The sequence below is a fragment of the Guillardia theta genome, assembly GCF_000315625.1.
Source record: "Guillardia theta CCMP2712 unplaced genomic scaffold GUITHscaffold_98, whole genome shotgun sequence".
Taxonomy (NCBI): domain Eukaryota; class Cryptophyceae; order Pyrenomonadales; family Geminigeraceae; genus Guillardia; species Guillardia theta.
This window is the reverse complement of record NW_005434576.1, coordinates 180,863-200,862: the sequence shown is the minus strand read 5'-3', so window position 1 is coordinate 200,862 and position 20,000 is coordinate 180,863. Positions and strand designations below refer to the sequence as shown.

At 56.3% G+C, this 20,000-nt stretch overlaps 5 protein-coding genes across 5 annotated transcripts in view; 1 reads left to right on the top strand and 4 right to left on the bottom strand.

Moving 5' to 3' along the window:
* Window positions 1–2,630, bottom strand: part of GUITHDRAFT_145185 (hypothetical protein) — a gene marked incomplete at both ends in the record, with an annotated part of 3,171 nt that extends 541 nt beyond the window's left edge. Inside the window, 9 exons of the mRNA XM_005824155.1 lie at window positions 56–117; window positions 398–451; window positions 581–622; window positions 909–966; window positions 1,268–1,326; window positions 1,496–1,557; window positions 1,743–1,807; window positions 2,030–2,383; window positions 2,536–2,630. Coding sequence (XP_005824212.1) covers window positions 56–117; window positions 398–451; window positions 581–622; window positions 909–966; window positions 1,268–1,326; window positions 1,496–1,557; window positions 1,743–1,807; window positions 2,030–2,383; window positions 2,536–2,630 — 851 coding nt within the window. The remainder of the gene's footprint in view (window positions 1–55; window positions 118–397; window positions 452–580; window positions 623–908; window positions 967–1,267; window positions 1,327–1,495; window positions 1,558–1,742; window positions 1,808–2,029; window positions 2,384–2,535) is intronic.
* Window positions 2,631–4,564: 1,934 nt separating this feature from the next.
* GUITHDRAFT_145184 (hypothetical protein) lies at window positions 4,565–5,298 on the bottom strand (the record flags this gene model as incomplete). Its single annotated transcript, XM_005824154.1, has 2 exons — window positions 4,565–5,086; window positions 5,260–5,298. 2 exons carry the CDS (start codon window positions 5,296–5,298, stop codon window positions 4,565–4,567), a joined length of 561 nt encoding a protein of 186 aa, XP_005824211.1.
* A 4,474-nt stretch (window positions 5,299–9,772) lies between these two features.
* Window positions 9,773–10,348, bottom strand: GUITHDRAFT_145183 (hypothetical protein; the record flags this gene model as incomplete). The annotated part of the gene is made up of 1 exon (XM_005824153.1): window positions 9,773–10,348. The coding sequence occupies one exon, from the start codon at window positions 10,346–10,348 to the stop codon at window positions 9,773–9,775; it is 576 nt and encodes a 191-aa protein (XP_005824210.1).
* A 938-nt stretch (window positions 10,349–11,286) lies between these two features.
* Window positions 11,287–17,284, top strand: GUITHDRAFT_116645 (hypothetical protein; the record flags this gene model as incomplete). The annotated part of the gene is made up of 10 exons (XM_005824152.1): window positions 11,287–11,293; window positions 11,329–13,203; window positions 13,504–13,682; window positions 14,004–14,240; window positions 14,565–14,648; window positions 14,963–15,369; window positions 15,566–16,112; window positions 16,321–16,401; window positions 16,715–16,829; window positions 17,184–17,284. 10 exons carry the CDS (start codon window positions 11,287–11,289, stop codon window positions 17,282–17,284), a joined length of 3,633 nt encoding a protein of 1,210 aa, XP_005824209.1.
* A 1,408-nt stretch (window positions 17,285–18,692) lies between these two features.
* GUITHDRAFT_116643 (hypothetical protein) overlaps window positions 18,693–20,000 on the bottom strand; it is a gene marked incomplete at both ends in the record, with an annotated part of 1,650 nt that continues 342 nt past the window's right edge. Inside the window, 5 exons of the mRNA XM_005824151.1 lie at window positions 18,693–18,754; window positions 19,140–19,268; window positions 19,323–19,390; window positions 19,448–19,482; window positions 19,568–19,652. Of these exons, the coding sequence (XP_005824208.1) occupies window positions 18,693–18,754; window positions 19,140–19,268; window positions 19,323–19,390; window positions 19,448–19,482; window positions 19,568–19,652 (379 nt within the window). The remainder of the gene's footprint in view (window positions 18,755–19,139; window positions 19,269–19,322; window positions 19,391–19,447; window positions 19,483–19,567; window positions 19,653–20,000) is intronic.

The following is a 20,000-nucleotide window of genomic DNA, read 5'->3' as shown; positions in this document are numbered from 1 at the left end:
GAGGAGAGGGAAAGTTGAAACAGGAGGACGAAGAGGAGGAGGAGCATAAGATTACAGTGAAGCATGGCTGGGGTCAACGTAGGATCCCTCCATCTCCTTCTTAGCCCTCTTGATCTCCTGCAAGTTGGTTTAAGTTGCGTGCAAGAGAGGAGAAAGCAGAGCAGAGCAGAGCAGAGCAGAGCAGAGCAGAGCAGAGCAGAGCAGAGCAGAGCAGAGCAGAGCAGAGCAGAGCAGAGCAGAGCAGAGCAGAGCAGAGCAGAGCAGATGAGGGGAGAGGAGAGGAGCAGAAGGGTTGGAGAGGAGAAAAGAGAAGGGGAGAGGTCAGGAGAGGTCAGGAGAGGTCAGGAGACCAACAGGCGGCAGTTGAGGAAGGGAGAGGAGGGTGACAAAAACTAACTTGAATGAAGAGAGCAGAGGAGAGAACAAGAGCTCCATGCCCGGTGGCGATATCCTGAGAAATTTTAGGAGGAGCTCCGAGCACATAGCAACAGGACAGGAAAAGGGAAGGGAAAGGGGGAGGAGGGGAGGGAAGAGAGGGGAAGAGAGGGAAGGAGGGAAATAGGAGGAGCAGGAGCTTCACCGAGATAGCTCGATCAGACGAGCACATGTAGACCTTCGGAGGCTGGTCGAGCAAAGTCAGGAAAGAAGGCGAGGGGGCGACGCTGAGCAGAGCAGAGCAGAGCAGAGCAGAGCAGAGCAGAGCAGAGCAGAGCAGAGCAGAGCAGAGCAGAGCAGAGCAGAGCAGAGCAGAGCAGAGCAGAGCAGAGCAGAGCAGAGCAGAGCAGAGCAGAGCAGAGCAGAGCAGAGCAGAGCAGAGCAGAGCAGAGCAGAGCAGGAGAGGAAGAGAGGAGAAGGAAGCGCAGGAGAGGAAGAGAGTAGGAGGAGGAGGAGGAGGAGGAGGGGTTTACTTTGATTCCATCTTTCTCTTTCCATGTCGAGATCTCAGCTGTTCTCGCCTGGATGTACCTGGAGCAGCCATTGAGCAAAGGGAGGAGAAAAGAAGAGCAGGAGGAGGGCAAAGGGGAGAGGACATAGAGGGAGGTCGAAGTGAGAGGAGAGGCGGTGGTTATGCATAAGGAGGAGGAGCAGCAGCAGCAGCAGGGGAAGCAGCAGGGGAAGCAGCAGGGGAAGCAGCAGGGGAAGCAGCAGGGGAAACAGCAGCAGGAGGAGCAGCAGCAGCAGGGCAAGCAGGGGAAGCAGCAGCAGCAGCAGCAGCAGCAGCAGCAGCAGGGCAAGCAGGGGAAGCAGCAGCAGCAGCAGATCTCACGTGTCTGCACTCTCGTCCCTCACGTAAACAACTTCAACCCCTGCTCGTGTCATCTCCGCCTGCTCACGTGTCATCGCAGACCTCCTCGTCTCCTCTTTCCTCCTCCAGCTTCCCCACTCTGCCCTCCATCCATCTCCTCCTCCTCCTCCTCCTCCTCGACTCATCTTATTCTTCCTCAGTTTCTCATCCTCCAAGCACTCCTCTCTCTCCTCCTTTCCTTCTCCTTACCTGCGTGATAGGCAGTCCAGCCGTGTACCCTACAGCGTCATAGACGATCGTGCACTGACAACCTGAGAAAATGACCGAGCATCATGGAGCTGGAGGAGCTGTGGATGTAGAGGGTGGAAGATAGAGGAGAGGAGTAGAAACAAGGAAGAAGAGTTGAGGAGGGGAGAGCGAGCAAAGAGGAGGGGAGCAGGGGAGGGGGAAAGGAAGGCTGATGGGGAGTAACGGGAGGAACAAGCTTCTGTCTCACCGCGGTAATGAGCGAACTGAGAGATCTCATCGTAGAGGACGTCTCGAGCTCCACTGATGTCACCGCTGCCAACATCATAAGTCGTTTACAGCTCCCCCTCTACATTATCACAACCATCTATAACTACATCTCCATCTCATCTCCCTACTCAGGGTCCTCGTCCTCGTCTCGTTCCCAGCCCCCAACCCTTCGTCATATCCTCCTCCTCCTCCTCCTCCTCCTCCTCCCCCCCCCCCTTTCTCTCCTCCTCCCCCTCCCCCTCCTCCTCCTCCTCCTCCTTCTCTCACTTGTCTCTCTTCTTCTTCAGCTTGTTCCACTGCCCAATCACGTTGTATCCATCCACGAAGAAGATAGGAGGAACGTCTTCCCTCGCCCAGATGTTGGAGAGAACCTCCGGCCCCATCTCGTCCTCCTTCCCTGGCCCTGACGCCTTGGCTCTCCTGAACTTGGTCCTCGTCACCATCTTGGTGCTCGCCCTCTCCATCTCCCTGTACGCCTTCACGATCTTGAGCTGAGTCTTCATGGAGATGCCGATATCGCTCCTAATGCGAGGAGACATTCTCCCCTCCCCGCCGTCTGATGCCTCCCCGCTGCTGCCCTGCTTCCCGCCGCTCTTCTTCTTGGCCTCGCAGACTGTTCTACTGGGCAAGCACGAGGGGAGGGGACGAGGAAGAGGAGGAAAGAGGGAAGGAGGAGGTGGGCGAGGGGGAGACAAGGACGGCAAAGGGGAACGCGAGCACTCGCTACTAGCAACGAAAGTTACAGGCAGCAGCAGCATGGCAGGTTCGGATACCGGGAGAAGGAAACGAGGAAAGATCCGCACGCCTCAAAGCAGCAGGTCAAGACCAGAGAGGCCAAGGCAGCCGGAAGGAGGCGCCTTGACGTCATGGCCAGTCGTTTCCTCACCTCACTCTCTCATCCTTGCAGAGGAGGAGAAAAATCGTTGTCTTAGTCGAACTCTCATGCAGAATGTTGGGGGACTCAGAGATTTAGAGCTTGTGCCTTTCTGCACATCAAAATATCACCTCTTGAAAGCTTGTAGACAACTTCTGCGTAGCATGCTTGATACATGTTTGCTTGTCTTGTCTGATGTTTTCTTGTCCTGTCTGTGTGCTCTTCTACCTCTTGTCATTTTTCGTTCACGACATCCATGGATGATTGTTTTTATCGAGACCAACGTACGTCATCTCTCTGCTCCCTACCACGTCGTTAAGTCCTCCAATCCTCTTCGTTCTCCATCGCTGCTCTTGCCTAAGATACTTGCTCTTGCTGCGCTCAAGGCATCTACCCTGCTTCATCCTCTTCTCTTCCTTTCCTCCCATGGGGTCTATCCCTCTCTCGCTCTTCCTCTTCTACTCGCTCCCTTCCTTGCATCGCATTCCTGTATCCTTTCATGTTTCCCTTGTATGTGCGATGAAAAGTGGCCGCGTCCCCGCTATGACCTCGGGGCCCAGTGACTCTGAGCCGCCAGGTCTGCGCCAGGTGAGCAGCCAGGTGACTCAGTGAGCCGCAGTGCGGCTGCCGGGCCCAGCGGCAATCATTGAATACCGTTGAAAGGCAGGCGAACTTAGTACATCGATACGGCTTCCGACCTGGGCGGAGTCCCGGCGACCCGGCGCCGGTCCGACTCTCAGCGAGTCAGCGCAGTTAAGTGAAGGTATCAGTTAAGTTTGGGGGACCGCACAGCAGTCGGCAGGATTGGGTTTGGTTCTCGCTGTCTTTCTCTTCTCGCCGTTTGGCCTGTGCGACAGTGTCAGGGCCCGGCCCGGGGTCAAGCCTCCTCGACTCTCCTGATTGTCCTCGTACTGATTTTATCTTAACTTTGAGTAAAAGCCTGAGTCCGAGCGCCTGTCCTTCTCGGCGTTAGTAGTAGCATGATAGTCCTCAGGTGCCCACGGGGCCGGGGGGCCGCCCGGATCGGTCACTGAGCTGAAAGGGTGGGACAGCTGCGGTATAAGTTCAGTGCCGATTGAGTCTTGAAGGGTCACGGGAGTCACTGAGTGGGTAGGGTAGTCAGTGTGAACCCTTCACGGTACGGTACAGGGTAGTGAGGGGCCGGAAGGAAGGGTGGGGTCATCAGTAGCCTGGTAGGGGACAAGAATTCTCAAGACCCATTTTCCCGAAGTTCAGTCACTCGACCCCCACCCCACCCTACTCAGTAGCATCGAACGGACTTGGCGGCATGATAGTATGCAGGTTGGGCTCTGAGAGGGGTGGGGTTATCCGATCGATCATAACTTCTGGCGCGTCCCCCGGGCCCAGAGATAGTAGGAACAACGCCATGCCAGCGTGACTTCCTCTGCCCTCAGTTCTGTTTTCTTTTTAGGGATGCGCAGGGAGGGGTGGGGGGGGGCGGGGAGGGCCGGGTAGTGCAAGTTGAGGAGGGGTCCAGTCACTGGTCAACCTTGAGGTAGTAGAGTATCCTTTACCTTTACACGGACAATGGATGGGTCACATGCACAGAAATGGGCACTGTAAGGTGAGGCCCCTCAGAGGGGGTGGGGTATTCAGACACGAGATCATGCCGGTACATGACCTAGCAGCATTCCCTCCCCTCTCTCCCTTTATCATCGGACTCCTTTTCCTTGAAATCGTTGGTCTTGCTTGTCGTTGGTCTTACAAGACAATCGCCATTGACGGTGATTATTCCGAGATACAGAGACTTCATGTCATGGTCTGCTTGGCATAGTAACGTAAATGATGCTTCCATTCCCTCTTCTCTATGCTCTGAAGCAGGCAATATTATTCCTTTACTTATCCTTTCCTACCCGCCCCTTCCATCCTGCTCCTCTCTGTCCTCTCCCCTTCTCTATGAGTCCCTCTCAGCATTCTCCCTCCTCGTCTGGCTCCATCCGCAGATGCCGCTTGATCCTGCCCCCCTGGATCACCGTCCAGCCCGCCCCCAGCTTGATCATCCCTCGCCCCCGCTTCCTCCTCGGCGTCTCTGACTCTTGCAAGGTCGACGCGGAGAAGGCTGGCGAGAGGGGAGGCAAGCCGGAGTAGCTCGAAGAAGGCAGTATGCCGGGGTCAGCGTGGCAGTCGTTGTCGAGGAAGCTGTAGAGCTCAGAGTCCGCCAGCGGCTCGTGCGGGTCCGGGGGGAGGTAGACGAGCTGGTCGGGGAGGGAGTCGAGGGGAGGGATAGGGAGGGAGAAGAGCGGGGAGGACGGGCAGTCATCCGTAGGAGACGGAGACCAGCGCGGGGATGAAACAGGCTTGAGAGGGTCGAGGATGAGGTCTGAGTCGAGGAAGGTGCCGACAGGCAGGTCATGCTCGAGGTAGAGAGGGTAGTCAGGAGCGAAAGCAAGTCCCGCGGGTAGGTCGTCATGGTCGCCTGTCAGCAGGGCCTGCTCGGAAGGGCGTCAGACAAGTCGTCAATGCAGTCTGCGGTCAGGGTAATGGGGAGGAAGATGTGTAGGAAAGCAGGAGGAGCGGGGACAGGAGAGTCGGAGGGATGCGTGTACGGGAGGAGGCGGGATCGAGGGTGTACGTGCTGCGATGTGAGAGGGGAGTGGCTCACCGGGAGGTCGAGTTTCAGGTCGTGAGTGGGAGCGAGCATGGGAGGACAGCGAGGGAGAGCGAGTGCCAGGGCTCACTTGAAGTAGGGTCGAGGGGGTATGAATTTTGTATTTTTGATGGGTGGGGGTCTCTTGGGGTCATTGTAAGGGGCATGGAGGGGGTGGGGTCGGTGCTCATGAGAACTTTGCAGCTCCGAAGCGGCGCAGGAGCTGGTGCAATCAACGCTATCAAGTAGGGGTGGGTGGTGTCAGCTCGAGATTGTCACTGATCGGGATGGGGTAGTCCGTATGCTTCACGGCCGTGGGTAGCCAAAAAAAGAGTTGTAAGGTGCAGAATGGTCATGTCACTGGGGTGGGTGGGGTCATCGATGTCGACTACTTCAGCTCATCTGGAGGGTGGTAGGGTGGGGTGGTCCGGAAAGAGCTCTGTGTGGTAAAGGTCCGAACTCCTTTGCCCTTTTGCTCCATGTGACCCATTTTGCTCTTTTATAACCACCCCTCACCCCCAGGGATACCAGGGGATACGAATGAAATGTGGGTGGGTGGCTACATCCTCACGACAGAAGTTGACAGGAGGGTAGGGCAGCAGCGTCTCATAATGTTAAGTGAAAAATGTAGTAGTGGTCCTGGATAAACTGACGAAATAACCTCTGATATATTTCCGTTGGCGCAACCCTGAAATCTTCACTTTTCACTCGCAGGGCCATCCACTGGGGTAGGGTGGTAAAAAAGTTAGGTAACGGACGAGTTGCCCGGTACGAAACTCGCCTGCGCGCGTGACTACCTGAGCGATCGAGTGGGGGTGGGGGTGATGTGTAATCGCAGAAGAAAAGGATATCAGATCAGCGACAGCAAGACCTGCCGGAAGCTATGCGGTGATTGGGTAGAGAGAGGAAATGAGATCATGCTGGTGTATGACATGAGGCTCCCAAGGCATCACACTGGCAGCTGTTTTCCTCTTATCCTCGCCTTTCTGGATATCTGACTTCCTTCACGGCTTCTTTCTACCAATACAACCCCTCTCCCAAATGAAGTCCTCACCTCATCTGCCTGCTGATTCGAAAAATGCTCTCCTGACCCGTAATCTTCTCACTCTCCCTCCCTTGTCATCTTACTAAGTCGGATGGCATAGCAGTATGATGATGAAACAGCACGTTCATACCTCAGTTCCTCCTTCATTCAACCTTAAATATTCATCCCACCTTCAACCGCCTCTTCCTCCATCCGCAGATGCCGCTTGATCCTGCCCCCCTGGATCACCGTCCAGCCCGCCCCCAGCTTGATCATCCCTCGCCCCCGCTTCCTCCTCGGCTCCGGCATTACAGCCTCAAGTACTGCCACGGGGTTGGCGATCGGCAACGCGGAGGAGCCAGACAGGGTGGCTCGTGCGGGTCAAGAGGGAGGTAGACGAGCTGGTCGGGGAGGGGAGTCGAGGGGAGGGATAGGGAGGGAGAAGAGCGGGGGGGGAGGGTCGAGGAAGAGGTCTGAGTCGAGGAAGGTGCCGACAGGCAGGTCATGCTCGAGGTAGAGAGGGTAGTCAGGAGCGAAAGCAAGTCCCGCGGGTAGGTCGTCATGGTCGCCTGTCAGCAGGGCCTGCTCGGAAGGGCGTCAGACAAGTCGTCAATGCAGTCTGCGGTCAGGGTAATGGGGAGGAAGATGTGTAGGAAAGTAGGAGGAGCGGGAATGGGAGAGTCGGAGGGATGCGTGTACAGGAGGAGGCGGGATCGAGGGTGTACGTGCTGCGATGTGAGAGGGGAGTGGCTCACCGGGAGGTCGAGTTGGTCGTGAGTGGGAGAGAGCATGGGAGGACAGGGAGGGAGAGCGGAGATCTTCAGTGCAGAGGAAAGAAAAGGGAACAGGTGGGGTAATAAGGGACGGGGGGGGTTGAAAGTCACTGATTGGAAGTGGCTAGGGGGGTAGGTGAGATGGGTGGCAAGGCTCACTAAAGTGTCATGGAATTAGGGGGGTAGGGGTGGGGGTCAGGATTGAAAGGCACAAGGGTACACTGGGATCCGAAGTACAACCCCTACCTGTATCGTGAAAAAGTACAACCCCTTCCTGAATGTGAATAAGTACAACCCCTACCTCTATCGTGAATAAATACAACCCCTACCTGCCCGAGAACGGTGATTGGGACGAGGGGTGGGTTGTTGTGGTACAAGTACTCATTACAAGGTCCTTTCGCCTTTTGTTTGTTTGGCTGAGAGGGGTGGGGTGGTGAGGGGGGGTTGGGATGAACCTACCGGACCCTCCTAGGCAAGAGGGCACTGATGAACGCAAGAGGTGGGGTGGGAGATATGTCGATGTGCTAGATTCAAAGTGGGGAATCGGATGGCCCGGGGGGTCCTGCCGGGTCTTTCAGCCTTTGAGTTGGGCAAGACGGAAGTTTACAGCTACGGGGTTCAGCGACCCTCCTCGTGCGGAGGCCATCGTCCACAACTTGCTAGCGAGTCTTGACCTCAGCCCGGTTCCCAGCCAGTTCATCCCCCCCGGTTTGCCCCCATACGCTTTTCACATGCATTCGCTTGTCGCTTCCTCACATGTCTATCCAGATCCAGTCCTTGGGCCTCTGTAGCCTCCCTTGCATTTAATCAAGCATAGCACTCATGCACTCAGCACTGGTATGCTTTGATCTTTACTATGTAGTCACACTCATACATGGCCTTTCTCACAATACTACTGCCATCAAGCACTATTTTAAAGCCTAGTGGTTTGACATGAGTACATAGTCATATTCCTTCACCTCCACTTGTTGCTTGTACATTGCTATGCTCTCCTTTTCCATCCGCACATGCCACTTGATCCTGCCCCCCTGAATCACCGTCCATCTCGCACCTAGCTTGATCATCCACGAGCTGGTCGGGGGGGAAGGGGAGGGAAGGGGAGGGAAGGCATAGGAGGTGACTCGAACTCGAGAGGATCGTTATCTACCAGCGTCTGTGATGTTTCTCTTCCTTTCACTTCGCTTGCTCAATGGACCTCTCTACAGTCCCTGCAACCCTTACACTTTCTTTGTCTCCCATCAAATGTCTCCTCTTCTCTGGAATCTCTCCCTCTCCCTCCACTTTCTCTCGCTCCTTGTCCTTTCCTTCTCTATGCCTGGTCCTCTTCTCTCTGCCTGGTCCTCTCCCTCCCTCACCGTCTGTTCGTAGTCGCCTTCAAGGGGATCGAACATGGAGGATCCGATCATCGCGGGACTTGGGCTCACTGCGAAAGCGAGATTATAGCCAGGTTGGTAGAGTGGGGGTGAAGTCAATCCGAGGTGGGGGTGGGGGTAGGGATAATTTGCTAGATACTCAAAAAAATCCTTTGATACTGCTGACGGAAAGACGCTGATAAGTTTGATGGGGAAGCGACACCGAGACTACCCCCACCCCTTGGCTGCCTCATTTTGCAAATCGAGTCTTTTCGTGCAAGCCGCCAAAAATGGCAGTTCTCAGTCGGGGGCCGGCGGTCTCCCTTGGGAGTCACGGCCCTGGGTGGGGGGCAAAATCGGTATCTGGTACTAGCCAGATACGAGGGCCGGCGGTCACCCAGTGGCGAAAAGGGTACTCTGAGGGAAGATCAGGGGGTAGTCGGAGTCAATAATAAAGTGGGGATGTGCGGACTTTTATTGAAATCGAATTTTTGGAATTCAATGATTTTTGTTGGTGTGTGGGGTCACCTTGTGGGGGTGGGGGTGGGTGGTCGTTGACCCTTCCTAAGGCTACGCGGCAGCCTCGCCGGTGACTCGTGACACTGAACTTCCGTTTACACGGCAACAGCGAGGGGGTGGGGTGGGAAGAAAATAGGTCACAACAATGAAGGGTACTGCTGAAGAAGTCGCAGAGGAGTGGGGGGTGAACGGCGGATGCCGAGGACCGTCTTTTTTTTTATCTCGCCAACTTGTTCAATTTGACCGTTGATATGCTATCAAAAATACGGGCCTTCAAGTTAAAATGTTGCCATGGTCAAACCGCAGGTCAAACCGCAGGTCAAACCGCACTGCGGCAGGTCAAACCGCAGGTCAAATGGTCACGGCGGCAGGTCAAACGGTGCAGGTCAAACCGCAGGACCGAAACTACAAGCCTGAAGTCTGAAATTGCAGGTCAAAGTGCAGGTCAAACTGAATCCAAGAGTGAGGCCTTGTCCGACTATCAGGCTCTAGCCGGCCAGTCTCAGTTCTTCGATGCTCCCCGCCTGCCTTGTCCTTTAGGCTCTAGGTCCTTGCCACGCCCACTCCTTGCGGCTAGCACGCTGACATGCTAGCGAGGCTCGAGCTCCGTTCCTCATCACCAGTGAACATTATTACATCGCTCAAAAGAGGCATGCTTTCATCTTTATATGTATTCACCTTAGCATATAGCAACCTCTATGCCTCAGCAGCATCTAGCGGCCTCCTGAAGTGATCCTCAGTGCGTTGGCTATCGATCGTTCGGTCATCGCCCTTGTCGGTATGGCTTCCCGCAACATACCTGCCACCTTCACCGTGCCGTCCACTGCATGCCTGAGCTATGATCAGCAGTACGCCGAGTCCTATTGCCGTGCTGACCCCGGCTGCACCAGCCCTCCCCTCAAACCCTGACAAGGAGTCTTCCCTTCCTCTTCGACCTCTCCTCCATTGCTTGCAGCTTCTCTGATTTCCTCTCCCGTTGGCAGATGCCGCTTGATCCTGCCCCCCTGGATCACCGTCCAGCCCGCCCCCAGCTTGATCATCCCTCGCCCCCGCTTCCTTCTCGGCTCCGGCATCACAGTCTCAAGTACCGCCACGGGGTTGGCGATCGGCAACGCGGAGGAGCCAGACAGGGTGCTAGGTGGCACATCGCCAAGCAAGTCATACCCTGCTCCCTCTCTATCCTGTTCGAGGAAGCTGTAGAGCTCAGAGTCCGCCAGCGGCTCGTGCGGGTCCGGGGGGAGGTAGACGAGCTGGTCGGGGAGGGAGTCGAGGGGAGGGATAGGGAGGGAGAAGAGCGGGGAGGACGGGCGGTAGTCGGGAAGGGGAGGGATGGGGTCGTCAAGGTGAGGAAAGCATTGATATTCCTGTTGATGGGGGTCGGTGGGGCAGAGAGTAGAGTTTTGGGGGAGGTCAGAGGTATCGCCTGACCAGAACATCTGTCCATGAAGAGGATGTGTCAGTTGATTGAAGAAATTTCTTCTTGTTCGGTAAGTTTCTGATGATAACATGCTCTATCTATCTCTCAGCGTACTGTCATTGGTGAAAAAGGGCTGTTCTCAAAACCATGGAGACGGAAAGATTGTTGATAGTCTGCATGCTATCAACACCTCCTGCACTGCTCATATCTTCGCTCCCCCACTCTGTCTCGTCCTCAGCACCCTCGCCTACCATCATCTTGTCGTCTTCGCCACGAACGGGGATGGAAGGATTGCGGGGGATGCGGGACTCACTAGATTTATTAGTTGGGGAGCTCCGTGACTTCCTTAAAGGGTGGGTGGTCAGGGTGGGGGTGGTGGGGGTGGCGGGGTTATTATTGGGCTAACGTATGAGAGGGGTGGGGGTCCGAGATGCGGCCCAACTCGAACCGTCGATTCTTTTCATCTGATGAAAAGTGATCTTTTCGATGTCAGCCCTTAGGGCTGATACGTGGCATCGGAAAAAAGAATCGCCTCTCATAGCCACAACTCTGAGCACTTCACCTGTCCGTTACCATCCAGCAAAGTCTCATAACGGTTGTACCAACGGCGGCCCCGGCAGTGCGATCCGACAGCCGCCCGGGGGGCCCGGCCGGGCGCGAGTCAGCCGCCGGGCGGCTGATGGCGGCGGCCGGGCCATGCCCGGCCGCGTCCCGGCCGCGTCAGCCTGGCAGGATGCCTCCGAGACCCTCCGAGATGGCAAAGTTCGTGTCCGACTGAGCGAGTCTTGCGCTGCCCGGCCGCCCGCGCCGCTCCCCGTTGCTGCGCAATGGCTCTCCCCCCGGTTCATCGCCGCCGGTCCGACGGGGCTCAGAGCCCCGGCGACGGCCCGCCCTGGTCAGTCAGTCCTCACAGCCGGCGGGCCGGGCTGAATGATTCACACCTGAGGCGGACTCGGAATGCGTGGTGAGCTCTCACAGTTTTGACTTTTTTGTTTTCAGACGTTGTAGATGGCGAGGGCTCGGCGATGGTGAGACGCGTCGAGAGGAGGATGGAGAGAGCGTCTGCTCTTGCCCGCGCTCTCCTCCTCTTGCTCGCTTGCCATGCGGCTCGTGGAAGGATGTTGTCAGCGACGATGCGCTGGGAGAGGGTGGGGGCTACTCCGCAAGAGCTCGTGCCACCTTCATGCATGGACATCCAGTTGGGACCGAGTGGGGGATGCTCGACATACAACCATAGACGGCTGTTGCACACTGTAGAAGCCGTCTTCAACGTATCAGCGTTCTCCTCCACTCCTAGCCCTGGAAGCCTGGCGCAGACGAATCAAGCAGCACAGTTCTGTTGGATGGACGGAACTCAGCCGAAGAAATGTGAAAACATGCAGTTCAAAATCCTGTCGGTCAGGTCGTACGGCAACGCTGTCCTCGTCTACACGATCTATCAGAAGGTCGTCCAACATTCTGGCGCTTCCTGGAACTCTACCGTGTCGTTTGAGGGCAATGGTTTGAAGCGGTATGCTCAATGCACGCAGACCGGTTACTATATGGATTACGCGTGTTTGGCTCCCGACCTTGGCTCCAGTGAACTCACTTGTAAATTTTGTCTTGACAACTTCGCAGCTTCAGACATCTACCTCAGCTCTCTCGTCATTTTTGCTGACTTCTGCTCTTCGCCCAACAGCACCTGCTCTTCTTGTTCCCCCACCGGTACCCTGCCGTCGACTGGAGGATGCTTGAATCCCTGGGAGCAAACCTTCGAGAAGACGTATCAGTTGTATCCGGTCACGAATCATCACTCTCCTGCTATTACCATGCTCCCCATCGTCACGATCCCGATCCTCGTCAACCAAAATTCGACAACCACGATTGAAGTCCCTGCTGTCGATGTCGATGGCAGAGGAAGGCCTCTGACTTGCTCTTCCACCAGCCCGTGCAACAATGTCCAGATGAAATGGGACATGAAAGGCTGCCCCCCCTGTCCCACGGGCACCCGTGGGACAGGGTCCTGCCCGGCCTGTACGGCCACAAGCTATCCACCTGGCTGGAACGCTGATTACATCCTTACCCTTCACTCGGACGCCTTGCGCGACTCAACAACGACCTTGACGGCTAGCGATACCCTGTCAGAGTGGAAGCTCTCTTCGCGGGACGACGGTGACGGGGGAGGCATCAACGTGGAGGTCAGGGGGGTGATGTTGGTGACAACTAACGTCAGGACTCCGAACATGATGGTTTTCTATCCGGTGAGATTTTTGGTGTCGGATCCCTTCAACGTCTCTGTGCCCATCGAGTTCATGATCTCTCTCTGTCCCTCCATCGTCCCCTACACGCTCGACAGTCAGGGGATCTCAGTCTCAACCGCCACCAGCACCAAAGTGCTGGCTCCAGTGTTTGTGAGCTACAACAACTCCCGCCTCTCTCCTCCTGTCAAGAAGGTGACCTGTGTAGCAAACGAGCCTTGCTCCTTCGTCGTCACGGCCGTCCCGTTCACCGTAAGCGATACCTCCTTCCCCTGCCTGTGGAGCTCGACCGTCGCTACCAGCCGATGTGACCAGAAGATCAACACGGACGGCAACATCGAGTACGACCTGGAGCACGCGTCCGTTCAAGGTTGTTTTCGCAAGACAACAGGCTCCTCCTTCGACCTCAAGTGTCACTCCTTCAACGAGTCGACGGTGGCGGCAGGGGTGAAGGCCCTGACCGTGTCAGTGTTCGGGCAGCGGACATCCATGGCCGGGCCGTCAGAGTTTGACATCGGGAGGAAACTCTCGTTGTGCTTCCAGGCCCGCTGCTCGACCTGCCGATCGAGCTGCTACAGCCTCCCTCACTGTGTGGTGGTGGAGATAGTCGGTCACTTCCCTCGGTTCACCATCCCAGGTGATGGGGAGGAGGGGGGGAGGCAAGAGGAGAGGCAGGAAGGAGAGAATGGACAGAAGAAGGAGGAAATGAAGGAAGAGAAGAAGGAGAGAGAGAGGCCGAAGAAGAATGAGGGAAGGAGAAGGAGGAGAGGGGGAAGAAGGATGTAGGGAGGAGGGCAGCTTGAAGATGGGTAGAGGCTGTGTGTACGACAGTGGTTGAGAAAGGAGCGCAGTCAGTAGGGGAACAGGAGCAGGGGCAGGAGCAGGGGCAGGAGCAGGGGCAGGAGCAGGGGCCGGAGTGGACTGACGAGATTGTCAGAGGATGCTTCAGGATGCTTCTTCAAGACTTTTCAGACCCTCGACAACGTGCTGCAGGGAGTCCCCGATGTCTCGACGTTGCGATCGACGTGCACGGAGCTTCAAGCCTGTTGGAAAGAGGAGAAGACAGTCCTGCTGTCCTCGTCCTCCCTCGGGAACGATGACGGGAACTCGTCCCTGGTTGGTCCTCCTCAACTAGCTGCTGCTCCTAGCCCTCCCTCTCTCCTTCGCGTTGCTTCTTCCTCCAGTTGATCTATTCGCGCTCTCCTTTTCTGCATCACACCAGTCTTCTGACCCTGTCTTCCCCTTACCAATCGCTCTTCTCTATCCCCTCCATCACTCCTCTTCCTTCCTCCTCCGTTGTCTCCCTCCGTTGTCTCCCTCCCTCTCCCTCCTCTCGATCCTTCCCTGTCCCTTCTATCTCCTTCTTCTCTTCCTTTCCCTTTCCCTTTCCCTTTCCCTTTCCCTTCCTTCTCTTTCCTGCTCTCTAACACATCCCAGTACGGAGCAGCCGCTGCAGCAGAGTTCCAATTTGAGGCCTTCGACGACGATCGAGGGGAGACAGTGGAGCTGCAGGTGCTCAACGACACGAACCGTTCCAACGTCTACTTCCTCGACGACTCTGTCCACTCCATCTCCCTCTACACTCACCACCCCTCCTCCTCCTGCGATCGGCGCCCGTCCAGCCTCCTGCACGTCTACGATGAGACCTGTAGGACGGCCCTTGTCTATCTGAACGTGAGCGTAAAGTATGGGAGGAGAGGAGGAGGAGAGTCGCCTGTTGTTACCGAGACGTACTCGCAGGTGAGATGTTTTGTTGTACCCTCGTCCTCGTCCTCGTCCTCCTTGTCCTCTTCATCAATATCATGATCCTCCTCCTCCTCCTCCCTACACTTCCTCTGGTCTACCTCTCTCCTCCTCTTTCTCCTCTCTTCTCGTCCTGTCCTCCATGTTTTCTTTTTTCTGTCAACATAATCCTGTAACTTTCTGCTTTGCGTCTTCTCCCTCTCCCTCTCCTTCTCCTTCTCCTTCACCTTCTCTTCTTTCTCTTCCTCGTTTCAGGTGTCTGAAGGACTTCCTGGCGAATATTTCTACAGTCAGTTCATCTCTCCTCGCGTCGCTTGCCTGCTCGCCACAGACAACCAGGTCAACGAGACAAGTTCAACTGCCCTACCACCCGTCCTACCTCCTCCCCCCTCTCTCCCTCCCTCCCCTCTACTCTCCCTCTCCCTCCTCCCTCCCTTTCCTTCCTTTCCCCTCCGCTCCCCCCGATGCCTTTCACGTTTTCTTCATTCTCCCTCTATTCTCCTCTTCCTTTTTTGTCACTCGAACCTTCCTTCCTGCTCATCTCACTTCCACACTTCCTCTCCTCCCCCCCTTGTCACTCTCCTCCTCGTCCTCCTCCTCCTCCTCCTCCTCCTCCTCCTCCTCCTCCTCCTCACCTCACTCGCTCCTCACAGGCAGTCTACCGAGGCAGGGGCCTCAACAACACTTCCCTCCGCTGTCACTCCATCAACTTCCAAGGCCCCCCCGTCTTCCTCCGCCACTCTTCCAACCTCCTCGACTCTCCCTTCCCTGCTCAAGATCTGAACATGATGGGCAACGGCACCAGCCTCTTCTCAGCCTACGTAGGAAGGCAGGTCGCGTTCAGCATGCGAGCAAGGGATCCAAACTCTGGAGACGACGTCGAGATTGTCACTCTAGAGGATCCCGGCCTTCCAACTGCCTCCCAGCTCACCCCCAGCTCCTGTGTTAGCATAACCACCCCCTCGGGTCAGAACGTCTCGGGGGGTCCCGGGTCGTGTGTGGAGGCGGTCAGGCAGCTGAGGTGGACGCCCATGGGAGGAGAGGACGGAAGGGTGTACAGGTACCACTGATGCTGCTGCTGCTGCTGCTGCTGCTGCTGCTGCTGCTGCTGCTGCTGCTGCTGCTCATCCTACTGCTACTAAAATTCTTTCTTTGCCGTCCTGCTGCTGCTGCTGCTCCCCCTCCCTCCCTCCCTCCCTCCCTCCTTCCCTCCCTCCCTCCCTGCACTCCCATCATCCTTTGACCCCCTTTCTCAGGTTCTGCTTCCTCGCCAAGGACTCTTCCTCCATCTGCCTCCAAACGTTCCCTCACCTCCTCTCCTCCCCGAGCCGCCTCGCGACTTCCCGCGGCTTCTACGGCCTCCCGCACTGTGTCAAGGTCGAAGTCCAACCAGCGATCGTCTCCTGGTCCAACGAAACGATCGCTTCCTCCCAGGGCACAGTCGTGGCGGCGCATGTCGGCTGCCAGGAGCGCTACTACTTCTTCGCTTCCTCCGATCACTACCTCGTCGAGATCCTCCCCAGCTCCTCCACTCCCCTCCTGGACGGCATGACTCTGCTCTCCTCCTCCTCCCTCCTCAGCACTGCTACCCAGACTGTCCTTCAGTGGAGCCCTCCTATAGGGACCGAGGGCTCGGTGACGAGGATGTGTATGGTCCTCAGAGCACGAGGATTCGGTGGAGGAGCCTTTGGGGACCCTCAGACGATCTACGCAGGAGGAGGAGGAGGAGGAGAACGATGCCTCGTTATTCACGTTCAGCGCTGCAAGTACTGCATTGCTACAGGGGAGACTCTCCTGTCTCAGGTCTCCGTCACGCTGCTTCCTCCACCCCTTCCGCTCCTCCTCTTCCCCCATCGTCCCTCCCACTTCCTCTTTCCCCTTCTCCCTCCTCCTCCCTCCTCTGCTCTCAGTCTTTCTTTCCTCCTCCTCCTCCTCCCTTCTCTCCGTACCTTCCTCCTGCTCCTCTCCTGCTCCCCTCCTGCTCCCCTCCTCATCTCACTCATCTCATCAGATGCGCTTCTTTCTTCCCGGCATGAATTGGCTTCGCCTGTGGGCGGTGAACGGCAACGAGGATGGAGACCCGCGAACGCCGGTAGGAACTTTTCAATGCTCTCCTCCTCCTCCTCCTCCTCCTCCTCCTCTTCCTCTCTCAGTCTCTCTCAGTCTGTCTGTTTCCCTCCCCACCATCCCCCCACCCGCCGACCTCTCTCGTTCCTCCTCAATCCTCCTCCTCCATCCTCTTTCTACCCTCCTCGTCTTGCTCCAATTCCTCCCCTTCATCTCCCTTCACTTCTTCTCACCCTTCCCATCCCCCTTGCGCCTACCTCTTCCTCCTCCTCTGACTTCACTCCTCCTCCTCTAACTTCTCTCACTCGTCTCCTCCTCTCTCACCCGCCTGCTCTCAGACCATCGAAGATCCCTTCTTTGTTGCGACTGACGGCAACTCGACTGTCCTCAACGTGGGAATGATCTACCGGACCAAGAAGGGAGAAACCTTGCTTGACGTGTCCTCCCGCTTCCGTAATCTCTTCCTGCTCCTGCTCCTGCTCCTGCTCCTGCTCCTGCTCGCCGTCCTCCTCCTCCTCCCTCTTGTCTTCGTCACCCTCCTTCCGTCCCCCCCTCCCCTCCTCTTCTGCTCTCTTTCTCATCGCCCGCCCCACCTCTGCCCGTTTTTTCGCGCACTCCCTTCACTCCCAATCCTCCTCCCCGCTCTTCCCGTCCCCCTCCCTCCCCCTTTCCTGTCCTCCCTTGCCATTGCCCTCTCCTCCCAGCCCCTCTCCCGTCTCCCCTCTGCTCTGTTCTCCTCTCCCTCCTCTTCTCCTCCCCTCTCCCCCTCTCTCTCCCCCTCTCCTCCCCTGATCTGCATCATCGCAGACACGAATCTCGTCAGCCTGCTGCAGCTCAACCCGGACCTCGACACCTCCAACTTCTCACTGCCAGCAGGACAAGAAGTCTGTGTAATCCCATGCTCATAACATTGTAATCTAGACGATTTTTTTATCAGTAGGCTCCTCCTCCCTCTCCTCCTCCTCCTCCTCCTCCTCCTCTATCCCTTCCTCCTCTGCTGTACTCCCTCACGCCTCAATCTCCTGCATCCCTCCTCGCTCCCCCACGTTCTCCTCCATCACACGGCCAGGAGGCTGCTGCAGGTAGACTGCTCGCATGATCAACTCCGGGCGAACCTGCATGAGACACTTCAGCTCGTCCTCCTCCTCCTCCTCCTGCTCTTGCTCCTGCTCCTGCTCCTGCTCCTGCTCCTGCTCCTGCTCCTGCTCCTGCTCCTGCTCCTGCTCCTGCTCCTGCTCCTGCTCCTGCTCCTGCTCCTGCTCCTGCTCCTCCATCTTGCTTTTCTTCAGTCTCGTTCTCTTCCTGCTGCTCCTGCTCCTCTTCCTCTTTTCTCCTTTCTCCTCCTGCCCCCCTTCCCCTTCCCCCCTCCTCGTTCTCCTCCTCCTCCTCCCTCTCCTTTCCCTCGTTCTCCTGCTCCGCCTCCTGCCACTACCACCTGGTGCCCGAGCAAGAACCCGCAAACATCCTGCCAGCTGGAGTGAGAGGGTCCTTTCAGCTGCTGATGCTCGCACCTGAGCCTTGAGGAGCATGGAATGCGCGAGATAAGCAGGTGGGACCGAAGCAGGAGAACCAGCGCGCTTGGGAAGGTACTCCATCTCCACCTGCGTGGAGGAGGGAAAAGAGGAGGAGGGAGAGGAGGAGGGAGAGGAGGAGAGAGGAAGGAGAGAGAAAGGGGAGCAGGAGGGGCGGGGGGCGGGGGTATCAAGAGGAGGGTGATAAGGAGGACAATATCTTAAATCGTGGGATGAGCATGACAAGAGGAATAGTGGAGGAGCTGGGAACAGGAAGCACGAGGATAGGAGAAGGAGGAAGGGAGGAGGAGGGAGGGAGAGAGGACAGAAATGAATACCTCAAAGGACGGGATCGCTGTTTGTAGCGCGGCATCGATCATGCTGAAATCTAGGGGAAGATGAGAGGAGGAGGAGGAAAGGGATGCGTATGAGAGTGAGGGCTGATTGGGAGATGAAGGCGAAGAAGGGAAGGTGGGGAAGGGAGGGAGAGGGGTGAAGGGAGGAGAAGGATGGGAATGGGAACGACCAGGAGGGAAGGGAGGAGGGAAGGAGGAAGAGGGAAGAGAAAGCGGGAAAAGAACTAGGGAAAAGGAAAGCAAAAGAAAGGAAAGGAAAGGAAAGGAAAGGAAAGTGGACGGACAGGGAGGGAGAGAGGGAGAGATACGTGGAGACAGAGGAGGCAGAGGAGGAGACAACCTTGTACAGGAGCGCCATAGACGACTGTCAGGTCGTATCTCCACCTGGAGGACGAGAGGAGAGCAGAAGTTGTTATGTGGGTAGTCGCTGGAGGGAGGAAGAGAACGTCTCACATCTTGTAAACATATGAAATCCTCCTCTTCTCCCTGACGCCTTCCAGAGGCCCAGTGTCTGCAGGTAACAAATGAGAACACGAGCAGAAGAGGAGATGGCGATGGTATGGTGGAGATGGTGCACCGCTATTCGACCCTCCGGGAGAAATGATGATGATGATGATGATGATGATGATGATGATGATGATGATGATGATGATGATGATGATGATGATGATGATGATGTTTTTATTGAAAATGATAATGATGATGGTAATGAGTTGTTGTTGTTGTTGATGATGATGATGATGATGTTGAAGTTATTGTTGTTGTTAATGTTATTGTTGATGTTGATGTTAATGATGACGACGACGGCGATGACGATGATAATGATGGAAACAGTGATGGAGATAGCAATAACGATGACCAACAAACCCCTCACAGTCTCCCTCAATCACATTTACCTGTCACTCCATCCATTACAGGTTGTTCCGCTTTCCACGAGAAACGAAGGTGGCAAACTTTCGAGGAGCCCGGCACGTTGTTCAGGTTGTGACCCACCATGTCCGACCTCTGGAGCAGCCGCTTGAACACTGCCAACCATCCTCAGCTCAGCTACACCCCAGCAACTTCCCAGCTCGTCCTACCTGTCTCTCTTTCCCCGTTCTCGTGGTACGTCGACCGGATGTTGTTGCAGAAGTGAAGGTCTCTTATCCTGCACGTCACAGTCAATCCTGCCGTCCTCTCTTCACCGTCCTCCCTCCTCCCCCACCTCTGCCACCCTTCTCCTTGCAGCTGTACATTCCCCTGACAGCTGAATCAGCTCCTCCTCCTTCTCCTCCTCCTTCTCCTCCTCCTCCTCCTCCTCCTCCTCCTCCTCCTCCTCACGAACCTTTTGATGGCTCCTGTGGAGGATCTGCTGGAGGTTGTAGAAGGCCTGCTCGCTGACTCCGTTGGGAAATTCTCGCGTGCTGATGCTGAGGAGGGAGAAAGAGAAAGCGAGTCAGGAGAGGGAAGACTGAGGAGCAGAGGGCATGCAAGGAGGAAGCGTGCGAGGAGAATTCGGAGATAGGAACATAGGATGGGAGTCGGTGGGATGAAATGAGGAGACCTCCTCCTCCTCCTCCTCCTCCTCCTCCTCCTCCTCCTCCGTCAGGCCGCCTTCATGTTGTTGTTTGTTGTTGTTGTTTGTGTTTTTCTCTCTCTCCCCTCCCACCTGCATAATAATAAAGATGATGCTGTACATGTCGACGATGATGACGAGGAAGACTATGGCGGCTGCGCGGCGGCGCGTGGGTGTAGAATATGTAGTTGTTCCAGCTTCA